This window comes from Pan paniscus, chromosome 5 (assembly GCF_029289425.2).
Source record: "Pan paniscus chromosome 5, NHGRI_mPanPan1-v2.0_pri, whole genome shotgun sequence".
Classification (NCBI taxonomy): Eukaryota; Metazoa; Chordata; class Mammalia; order Primates; family Hominidae; genus Pan; species Pan paniscus.
The window spans coordinates 172,768,415-172,780,264 of record NC_073254.2 but is presented as its reverse complement, the minus strand read 5'-3'; the positions used below and the strand labels follow the sequence as shown (position 1 = coordinate 172,780,264).

General features: G+C 33.3%; 1 protein-coding gene across 4 annotated transcripts; it reads right to left on the bottom strand.

Annotated features, from left to right (window-relative positions):
- Positions 1 to 220: 220 nt before the first annotated feature.
- Positions 221 to 9,235, bottom strand: VIP (vasoactive intestinal peptide). Of its 4 annotated transcripts, none has more exons than XM_008963890.4 (7): positions 9,016 to 9,235; positions 7,687 to 7,803; positions 5,683 to 5,805; positions 4,597 to 4,701; positions 3,710 to 3,838; positions 2,796 to 2,876; positions 221 to 1,066 (listed from the first exon to the last, which is right to left on the bottom strand). In XM_008963890.4, exons 2-6 carry the CDS (start codon positions 7,791 to 7,793, stop codon positions 2,834 to 2,836), a joined length of 507 nt encoding a protein of 168 aa, XP_008962138.1. In that variant the 5' UTR covers positions 7,794 to 7,803; positions 9,016 to 9,235; the 3' UTR covers positions 221 to 1,066; positions 2,796 to 2,833. The 4 variants fall into 4 exon arrangements, with proteins under 4 accessions (XP_008962138.1, XP_008962137.1, XP_008962136.1 ...); XM_008963889.4 differs by having other exon boundaries at positions 2,796 to 2,879; positions 9,016 to 9,226; XM_008963888.4 differs by having other exon boundaries at positions 3,710 to 3,841; positions 9,016 to 9,222.
- Positions 9,236 to 11,850: the final 2,615 nt, after the last annotated feature.

Genomic DNA, 11,850 nt, shown 5'->3' with positions numbered 1-11,850 from the left:
GTTATTGAGGGTTTTGCTGAGCAGAACCATTATAATAACCCTGACATGATACTTCTTGACTTACATGAGAAAGAAATTTCTCTTTTATTTTAAGCCATCATTATTTTAGAACTTGCACACAATCAAATACCACAAAAGCTATCTAGTGCCTAGAACTTTACAGCTAAAATGAGTTACTGCTGAATCATATAAAATAATCAAACAAAAAAATTATCTGCAATCATAATCAAGGTCTTTATTTTCTCTCTTTGATTTCTTAAAATTATTTTGGAAAAATAGTTGTGTCTCCAAATGTACTTTCACAAAAGGAAGCTCATATGACCAAAGCAATATTCTGAGTCATTATGGCAAAAATATTTATTATTGAACAACTGAGTGTTTCATTCACTTCACATTTTACACATACTTAACACAAGCAGAAAGGGAAGTTTCAGTGTCAGAAGCAGGGGTCGTTCTCCTTAACTGAAAGACTATCAGGAGAGAGCCTTTGGTGATTAGCAATCCAAATTTGAGATTTTTTAAAACACCATTAAAAATAAAGGTTGCCTATAAAATATGGAAACACATAATATTTTCTGAAAATCTTTTTGGAAGAATGTCTTTTTATCTTCATTGTTACTATCTTAGACATTTTGAGGTTTATTTAACACAGCATTCCATCTGCTTAACATTCAAATTTAGACACACTGATTATCTGTTCTACTCTCCTGAATAGTTAAGTACACTCTATAAATAAACACATCAATTTTGCTCTATTACTACTCTTCCAAAAACATCTCATATAATTGGAATTAACCTAGCATTTACTTATCATTAAATATATTTTTTTGTTAGAAAGGATATACAGCATATTAAATTGCAGGCTTTTTATGAGTTAAAGACAAAATTTAGAACTCTCAAATACTATTTACAATGTAAACATCACAGTTATTACATTAGCTAGAATACATCACAACATTCACAACACAATATTTTTATTTGGTTTGGATATTGAAGTTGTTTTCTTGAATTACTTATGTAGAACTCAAAATTTAATTATGTTGCGTATCGTTTTCCTTCAAGAATTCTGAAAAAGAAAAAATTGTTGCTTTAGGCATAAAATATATTTTATTTCTAGCATCTTAGTTTCATTCACTGATTTACTTATCTCATAAACACTTATTTCTCTTTGTCCCTTGTTAACAGCCTGTGGCAGGGGATCATGTCCTGGGACATACCAAGAGAGCAGCTTCTAGAGGACTGATTATCAGAGAGGAACTGGAATGTGAAAAGATGTCTAACTAACCATTATTAATGATTCACTTGTAATTTTCACTAATGGATGACCCACATGATTTCCTCTTCAAAGAATTTGTCCAAAGCCACCCATTTAAAAAAGAAAAGAATGGAGGATGGAATCTCATAAGTGATCTTACCATTTACAAAGCACAGTGTGATTAATCAATTCTCCTTTATATTTTAGTGCCTACCGTGTTTCTTAATTTGATGGAGAAGCCTTCTTATAAACACTCTTAGAAAAGCTATATGTAATTAACTTTCTTCTTTGAGCAAAGGGACTTGTTTCTCTGAGATGTCTATAAAAGATAAAGAGTTGATGTGGGCCACACTCCTGCCTCTGCTTTCTCTTAGATGTCTAAGGGTAATTAGTGGACAAAAGCAGTCAATTAGGCAGGTATCTTCCCAGACACCATGTCCACTCTTGATGACTGTTGAAAACCTTAGATAACCCCATCAGGAACTGAGGTAAGGCCATGAATTGCCTTTAGTTTGAGCATGGGTGAATTTAATCTCCTTAACCTAGTTAGGGATTGGAATCTGGCTCACCTTCAGGTTTTATGAATAAAGTTTTATTGGAACACAGTCACTCCTATTCGTTTTACATCTAACTGTGGCTGCTTTTGTGCTACCATAGCAGAGTTAAGTCACTCTAACAGAAAATAGATGGCTCGCAAAGCCAAACATATTTTACTCCATAGCCCTTTAAAATCTGCTAACCTTTGATATGGTGACAGCATGAAATTTCTTTAAGCACTTGCCCAGTATTATAGATTTTTTATGAGCTAATGTGAATATTAATGTAACGTAACTCAGGAAAGAAATATGTCTTGAACCCACATTTATATAAAATCAATTTTGATAGCAAGCTTATTACTTCACAAAGAAAAAAAGTCTATCCATGTTTTTTCTGCTCAAAAAAAATGTTTGCAGAGAATGCTATTGGAGTCATATAGGTAAAACAAACCTACAGGTAAAACAAGCTAAATTTAACTTTTGCTCTATGAAGTTTGCCATGTTTCAAGGAATATAGTTAGACCCAGAATGCCTTGATATTTTCATAGTAATGGGCCATGCTCTAATTTGGTGCTATTTCCCTATACTTAATTAAGTGAGGAGCTAACAGTCAATTGTGAGACTAAACCTTCAATTAATAAAAGCAGCATGGGTCGATCCTCAAAAGGAAAGCCCATTTTTCTTGTCAGTGTGAGTCAGCCTCCTCTGTTTTTTTATCTTGATACAAAGGTAGAAATAACCCCAAGTAAGCCAGGAACACTATTCAGATCTCAAAACATTTGCTTATTGTGAGTGCTCTCTTTTACAAGATCAAAAAAATTGCATGAATCATTCTAAGCTGTTTACTGGGTTGGGGTCCACTGTTGTAGAAGTGTCTGTCTTGGATGAGGTCTCATGATGAGAAACTATTTAACCCTAAGATGTTTCTTACTAAGTGACTCTTAGCTACTCATATAATCAGAGACAGCCATAAGAATACAGAAGGAATGCATGAATATACCCACCACTGGGAAGTTGTGCTTTGCTCCAAAGGGCTTTTTCATCATTTTTCTAACTCTTCTGGAAAGTCGGGAGATTCTCCCTCACTGCTGCAGACCAGAAAAACATTGTACATATTAAGGCTCTCAGATGAGAAAGGGTCTAAAGAAACTATTATGACATAATGAATGTGCTGTTCTCTGTGCTCTGAAAGTGTATGGGGAGGCTAAACAATTATCTTTGAGGTTTGTTAGTACCTATGAATTATTCATCAATCTTAGAGTTTCTAAAATTATTCTTACAGAATTATCATCTAGTGGACAAAGAGGTCATCTTGTCTGATCACACCCAAACAGAATTATCCTTAATACTCATCACTTAAACAAAAACAATTGGAATAAAAAGACAGAACACTACACTGTTTATATATTGTGTCCAATATTTACACACCATAGAGAGATATAGATTTTACAGAATCTAAATATACAAAATACCTAATGGTTTAATTTGATTAAATAAGAGTAGTGAATATGCACACGAAGTGAGTTCCATGTGTTACCAAATTGCAATTGACTATGCTTTACATGTTTTAAAAATCATCACTTTTGATGAAACTTGCTCTTAGATTCAGACTAGATGTCTGTATAGTCATGATTTTTAACACTGGCAGCATAGTAAAGTCAACTGGGGAACTCTTAAAAGAAATGCATGTCTAGGGCCACACCACCGAAGACACCAGTTTCCTGGCAATTGGTTTGGGAGAAGGCCCAGACATCTGTATTTGTAAAGTTCTGCGGGGTAGTCTAATGTCAGCCAAGGTTGAAAATCACTGCTTCACGTAGTATAGCTAGATAAGTGAGATAGAGAGGTCTCCATGTGCAGCTTCTATTTTGAAAGTCAGTCATGATTCCTCATTTTAGCAAGTTCTCTTTTTCTTTACCTCCTCTTTCCATTCAGAATTGAGTTCAAATATTTCTTTACAGCCATTTGTTTTCTAAGGCGGGTATAGTTGTCGGTGAAGACTGCATCTGAGTGACGTTTGACTGGTACAGGGTCTTCTGAGATGTTACTGCTAAGGAACATGAGGAAAAGGAAATCAAAGAGTTTTCACAAGAAATGATAAATACACACATGTTCCAGGTTTCTTGGAGCCACATAAAAAGCAATTCCCACCCAACTAATTTTCTATCATAAAAAGACTAAAAGAAAAATACAACTAAACCTAAGGATGAAGGAAAGCAAGGAATCATCTGCCATATTTTGGCATGGCCTGGGACTGTTTTATGACACATTCTGTACAGCTGAGCAAATAATTCATCCAAAAATAAAAATTTGGGAATAGCTGAAGTTGTGCTCTGCCATTGGGAGAAATTTTTTTTTTTTAAAAACATAATTACTTCTTTAGAAGCTATGCTACCCTGAGCAACGTCATCTAAATATTTGACTGTTGGCTATTTGGAATTCTCCATTTAATTTGAGCAGGAAGTAAAAAGAATATTCTGTTTAACCTTAAAATTTACCTCAGTCTGTACTAACTCTTTTTGATTGTTTTACTGAGTCTTGTTCAATTTGATTGCAGATTGGTAAATGATTGCTACTTGAGAAAAATGTGTGTCTGGAGTCAATGAATATGATATTATGAAAAAGTCTTAGTCCATGGGCTTGATAGATGTTATTGAAGAATACAAGTTATTTCATTTAACTAAATTAAACATTATCAACGAGTCTTCAATTTCAAACAAAGTAAATAACTTGTTAAGAGTGAAAATACAATATTCAGATTGAATAATGATAACATATTTTATAAAAATAATAAATTCTCTTTACCTAACACGTTTTCCCATAAGAGACTCAAGGTACTTTTTGGCAGAAAGTTGACCCAAGAGTTTACTGAAGTCACTGGTGAAAACTCCATCAGCATGCCTGGCATTTCTAAAACAAGGAAGAAAAAAATAGCTATTATTTTGTAAATGGCTTTCTAGAATATTATTATGGCTCATTAAATAACAAAAAAATTATGGGCTTATTATGAAAGCTTCTCATTAAAACTAAAGTTCAAAAGGAGATTTCTTAACACCCTAACAAAAGAGATCTTCTAGTCACTTATATCAAGATATACCCTATATTTCTAGCCCAAGACACTGAAAAATTAAAGAAACAGGCATTTCTAGGAGCATATTTCAATATTCCTCCATGGTTGAATCTTTATAACTATTTTTTTCTAAGAAATATTGGTGTAAAAATATGATCTATTTAAATTAGCTGCTATTTGTACATGGTGCTTTGTGTCTGCCCCACTGAATAAAGACATTCACAATGGGAAAATATTCTGATTTTGGAAAGTTCATAAACCCCAGTACACCTTTTTTTTTTCTTTTTCCAAAATATTTGGAAACAAAATCTCTTAAGATAAAGAAGGCATTAAGGCCTATCATCCCACCTTTTCTCTTTCAAATGAAGCACCTTTTATACTTTGTCTGTACCAAGTACTATACAGCTACTTGGTCTGTACTTGAAATGATGCTCTAGACAAACAGCTCTATGAATGAACAGCTCTATCAGGTATCTTTTCTTTATATAGAGACAAAACTCCTTGGCAACTCTTCCATCATTGGAATGCTAAATGCTGTACTTTTATCAGAATTGGTACAATCTGTGATGTTGGAATTATGTGCAACAGAATGGAAGTGAATGGTGTGTTCATCCTGGCTTGTTACAACCTTTCAGTATGAAAATTATGTACAGCTGTAAGATCTGCAGTAAATCAGGATGAATGAAGCCATGACACATAGAAATCTCTAGTGTTTTGCTATCGGAATAGCTTCATGGTGAGATAAAATTAGCACGTTTATAGTTCTTAAACACATTTTCTAAAATAAAACTCAATGGATAGTTTTATAAAAATAAACTCACCTGGATACATCGTAATAGGGTGTGTCATTTTCAGCTAATGCATTTTGCAACATGTCAATGTCTTCTTTTAATGAAACTTGATCAGGTTCATTTGCTCCCTCAAAGGGTATTCTGTCACCCAACCTGATGGGGAAAGTTACACGAGAATAATACATTCTTTTTTCAGAAGACAGTGTGTATGGTTCTGCAACCATTTAAAATAAGATACTTAAACTCTTGGGAAGTATTACCCAGTCATAATATGAGAATAGCATAATTTGACTTAATGGCTCATATAGTTAATGAGAGTATAAATAGGAAATTCCTATTATCCTATAAAGTAGATGCCATATGACTTTTATAAGCTGAATATACAAAACGCAAGAGCTACTTAATTCAATCTTATCAGAGCATTAAGCAAACTATACTTCTTTGGTGTAATTTACTATGCCAAGAATATCTTCACTTTGCAAAGTCAAATTTCGCATGTAGAAATATTTTATGCAAAATAGAAACTTGCAAAAAACTAATATTGAATGAGAACTGATAACAATTTATGGATTTGGTGATGTTCAGTATTACCTGTTCCAAACATCTCTGAAGAACAGAGTATTAACTGCTTCTCTCTCTCTCAACCCCCAAGCTTTGCTTCAAATATTTACTTTGGCATTATATATTTCTCTGTATTGACAGAGTTCAAAGAATGTCTCCATAGATGGATAGCTCATCTATGAAGATGAATTTGAATTCAATAAATTTTATGGGGCCCTCTTTTTTCTAATCTTATGTATTAACACAACTTTAATAAGGGATGTACAATGTTACACTGAAAGACTAAGAATAGTCAAATGCATATATGGAATATGACTATATTTGTGGATGCATGCATATTTCAATCACCGGCAACTCTTATAATTTTGTGTGTGCAGATTTTCACTGTTAGGGCAAACATCCAAGGAGCATGTCAGCTCCTGGACACTTGTGTATCTTTCAGTGATTTGGGAGTTGGGAGTCACTAGCAACTAGTCCTCTGTGGGTCTGAAGCTTAGCAATCAACACGAATGTCCACATTCTTATGATTGTTCATCTGCTGTGGTAGAACTATTCAGATAGAACCATTTTATTTAGTTATCAAAGCAACGCAGGAGCTGTATTTAAACAGATTTCACAGAGAACACTAATAGCTAAGAGGTTATTCTCTCTATTGAGCATAAGTCTACCTTAAGCAAAAAATCAAGAATGACCAAATAAGCAAAGAAGGAAACCAACCCAATTATTATTTTTCCTTTGGAGATACAGTGGTGCCCGTAAACTGAAAGGAAAATTCAAGCTAATATAGTTTTCATTTATTGTTTACTTCTTTAGCATACATTAATAAAGTTTTAAATAAGAGTTGTATTATACTTTATAGATTTGGAATATATAATATAACATATAGAACAATAAAACTAAGGATTTATGGTCCAAACAAAGTATATCAAAATTTTCCTATTGGGGGAGTGTATCTCAATAGATCAATTACCCCATATTTAATATTGGCAAATTGACTCTGCCTAGATAGATTTCTGTGCAACATGATTTTATACATGTTTCACTAATCAACTACTAGTCTTATGATTATTTACTGATTAATCTTGAAAATAAACTAAAATGTGGTTGGCAACTAAACAGCTTTTTTCCACCAGAAATTGAACTGACTTGAGATAACAATGGATAAAAGCTTATTATTTATCTAAAGATGGTTTTGAATAAAAAGAAAGTGAAAGCCTCCTTTCACCATGTTTGGGAATGTGATCCACTCAGCCCATAAAACTAATAACTGACAGTGTCTCTCATGCCCTGAAAGTGAATTCCAGGACTCAGAATGACCTGATGTTGACAAACACCTCTCACTCAACACATCAAGGAAAAATTTAAATACATAATACATAATTTATACTATTTAGTTGTCCAACAAAATGTATAGGAAATTCCCATTTAGATGAGGAAGGAATGTTCAGATGTTTGAATTGAAAGGGAACTTACCTGAGAGCAGAAGGTGCCCTGTAAAGAGGCCATGCCGACGTCTGCGAGAAGAGCACACTGAGAAGAGTCAGGAGCACAAGGAGCTGGGCCTTATTTCTGGTGTCCATTTCTGTGCCTCTAAAGAGAGAGAATCACCTCAGCTCTTCCAACCAAAGATGTCACCAGCAAGGTAATTCTGATTGTCTAGCAGTAATTTTCAATGGCTCTTGCAGAGTTTGTAAAGAGTAATTTTCATCTTGTAGAAAGAGTTAAATTGCAAGATGATACATTCAAAAATCAGTATTTCTCTCAGTGACAGGTGCTTGAATAAAAATTAGAATCCTTTCCACCTGCTGTCTGGGCACATGGTTGGCCCCAGTATCTATTGAATGCCATACTTCTATAGTGCTGGAAATAACCCTGGGGACAATCTTTTCATAACAGGGATGTACCACTCAAGCTTAGTGTATTTTTTGACGAAGGAAACAGCTTCAAGACATTGATTTTCTTCTGCTTTAAAATTTCAGTATCTGACTAATATAAGACTAGAGTATCATCTATTTAATAATTATTCTGCTCGTATGTGTGCAAATGTATAAATATAATGTGTATATATACATATAATTTTTAAAAAGATTTTGTATATACATTACTTTTTCCTCTTTCAATTGTAGATATTACGGAAACTTATTTCCTTACACCTGGATTTGAACTTCTTAACTCAGTAGTGAATATTAATACTCAAAATATTACTGAATCATATGTTGTCATTGAAATAAATTTTTCCATAAGAGGAAAATATATATTAAAAGCAAAGCTTGCATTTCTTGCATTTAATCAACTTACACATTTCATTTCTAGTTTCTAGATTAAAAGCCTAGGAGTTCAAGGTCTGTTTCTCTTGCTGCCTATAAAAATTATGGAATTTAAACTTAAGGAAAAAATAAATGCATCTTAGATTCACTTAACCAACATACGAAATAGGAAAAAAAAAAGCACTTTAAAAATAAGTTGAAAATTTCAAAAGCAAATGTTCCCACTGAAATTTTCAGTCAAAAATCTACATACAAGTAAACTTTACTTGAATGAATTATTTGTAAAAATCAGTATTCAGTAAAAGAGCAAGCAGGGTAAAGCATCTTACAAACAAAAGAATTCAGAAAATCTATCCATATGAGAGAAATTGAAGTATTTCTATCCTTACCAGGTGACTGGAGAAACTTGTCTTTTTGCTGTTGCAAAAGCAAAGCACTATCAAATTCTTTTCAAGAGAGAAAAATTCATTATTTTGTGAGAAAAGTTCCAGAGGCAGGAGGGAAAAAGAAGAGGAAAGGTAAAGTTTTCACTTACCTCGCCCAGTCGTGCTCCCCCGGAGCTGACTGTTCTGGTTTGTTTTGGAGCTGTCTTAGGTGCTGAAGTCGTGGGAGTAAGAGAAAGGCTCCACCAGTTCTCTGCCCTTAGCAATGGCTAAGGGTTGGCTGTTACTGCCTGCTGGTGCTTCTCACTCTACCCTGACCAGCATTTCAAAGCCCATCATTTTATAGGGCTTATACTTAGGACTGAGCAATCACAAAGTGCTCTGAAAGACGTCACAGTATGACGGCCATGGGATGAATAGGGCTTGAAGTTCTTACTTAATTGTCATTATGTCTAATTTATATAAGTTTATAGTGAGCAACTTCAAAATGTAAGATAAGAGGAAATTTACTTTTCTTTAAACAAACAAAGTAGCAAGCTCAATGTGAAATGTTTTAACCTTTAATTAATTGTAAAATAAGAAAATGATTGTAGTGTTATAGCCAGGGCCATTGGGATTCCTTCAGAAAATAAAGACTTCATGTGTAGAAACAAATGCATAAAGCAACAAACACTTATGTTCATTATGCTTATAAATGTATAATTATACTTTATTACAAAGTATCAATTCTCTTAATATTTTTAATTTTTATGCTATTCATATAGTTCCAGATTTAATCTTTCTTGAAATCTATCCTAACTTTAAAAGCTCTAGAGATAATTTTCACCTTCCTATTATTACATTTTGTTTTTGTTGAAACTAATTCCAAGATAAGTGTTTCAGAAAGTCTCTAAGATAGTAAGATATGCACGCTGTTGTACAAAGCAGTACAAGTAGTGCTATTTCATATTTGTATAAAATGGCACAATTCCCAATGCACTTTTACATACACTGTGTCAAATGATCCAAAAAATAAATTGTTGTCAGACTATATACCTCAAGGAATTTAATTGTCTTTTCTTTTTAAAGATTTTCCTCATCACTTTTATAAGTCTTTGCATAATGTAGAATTAGTTTTCTACCCTCATCCCCAACACACACATATACTCAAACCAGTTTTGAACATTTCTGATTCAATCACTTGACAGGTGGCTTCAAATAGTTGAAAAGCATTTATATAGTACTTTGATAAATACTTCACTTCTATTTGTGGATTTGTAACTAAAGGTAGTCTAGCACACATTCAATCAGAGTTTAAGGTAAAAATGCAGCCACATGAAAAATTTCCTAAACAACAGAGGAAAATGCCATTTTTCCTTTTATTTTAAAGACTTTCTGCCGTGTGTATTATTTTTACATTTTGTTTCTAAGTTTCATAAGAAAGAATGGCTTTACAGTCCTCTTTCTTCTACTTTAAGATTTTAGTATCTATTTCCTTCGTTCAAAGTCAGACTGATCCAGTAAAAGAATATCCTGCTATGCTTAATCATATTTTCTAATCCAGTTACCAGAAAAATTAAATGAATTAAGTTTCAAAATGTCTGGAAATTTGTTTCCCAGTTGACAGCTCTGACTTAAGCCAGAGTTCCTGTGGCTTAATTCCAGGAAATCTTTTTTACCTGATTATTACAAACTAGAGGTTGAAACAGTTCTCATATGGAATTTTTTTATCCTTAGCTCTTCATCACCCAATTCTTAGTGAACCAATTTTATTTAAGAGCAGAAACAGCAAAGCAACTTAATTGAGGGTCACAGACAAATGACTGCTGAATGATAAGAAGAAAAATTTTAAACATAAAAGATGTAAAGCTGATCATTATTTGGCCTAGGCAAGCACTTAGCATTTACAAAGAGTAACTATAGCAGCTTTTCCCAATACAAAAGACAAATGCTTCTATTATAATAATAATAAGCTAAAATAAAAAGAAATAATTCAATTTTATTACCTCTGAATAAAAGTAAACTCAACCAAACAACTGCATTTTCTCTTATGAATTTAAACTAGAAAGCAAAACAATTTGAAAATGGAATCATAGCACCATCTGCAGGTTCAAAGTTTTAATTCACAGACTTTATAGAATTGTGTTTATTTCTTCTTTTCTTTCAAGGAAATGAATTGTAAACCAGAGGTCCTGTAGCCGGCTTAACTTTTGGATGCTTCCAGAAAAAATAAACATAAGAAAAAGTACTGCAGTCAAATTTATCCTGAATTCTCGGTTACCATAAAACTTAGTAAATAAGTACAAAGATACAAACTTGAATTTACTGTTTAAATGTGTCTTTTCCGTACTTTGACATATTCTTCCATAATTTGCCTACATTTCTGGCAAAGTTTATTTTTGCCTTAGGCCGTCTCAGTAAAGTGATGTTTGTAATAAGGGGAACTATAATTCATTCACATGGATAGAAAAATCTTCAAGATCCTTCTTTTACAAATAAGTAAACTGGTATCCAGAAAGTTTCAGTAATTTTTGCCACTCAGGTGGTTAATAACAAATACGAGATTGGAAGATAGACCGTCTGATTTTGAGTCAGCATTCTTTCAATTTAGAATTGGTAATATTCTGTAATTGTTGCTATCACCTTTTTGATGCTAGCAGGTCAGATACGGAAATTGACAGCTCATAAAAATATTGGCATCTCCTCTCCCCTTTTTTCACCAACAGAACCAAGAGCAGGGAAATAAAACTGGCATTCTAAATTCAAACATACTGGATGCAAGGAAATTAGATGGAAGGGATTTTCAAGCTCAGGATATTAGCAGAAATCCAAATTTGCCTTTTTTTCTTTAGTGCAAAATACTAATAGAGGGTCCATATTCTTATTATGGATTAAATGCCTAAGCTTGTGCTCTTCTGCCTCTTTGTATGATGGTTTTACCTGCCTAATTCACCCTATTTCACCTCCAGTCCTGAGACTTAGCCAATGTCTGCGTTGGTAATCCTGAG

Excerpts from the sequence above, each read along its gene's own strand:
- VIP (XM_003811492.4), bottom strand. The coding sequence starts at position 7,793 with ATGGACACCAGAAATAAGGCCCAGCTCCTTGTGCTCCTGACTCTTCTC. Across the intron at positions 4,702-5,682 it reads CCCTATTACGATGTATCCAG|AAATGCCAGGCATGCTGATG; the intron begins GTGAGTTTATTT and ends TCCTTGTTTTAG. Across the intron at positions 3,842-4,596 it reads CTTATGGGAAAACGTGTTAG|CAGTAACATCTCAGAAGACC; the intron begins GTAAAGAGAATT and ends CATGTTCCTTAG.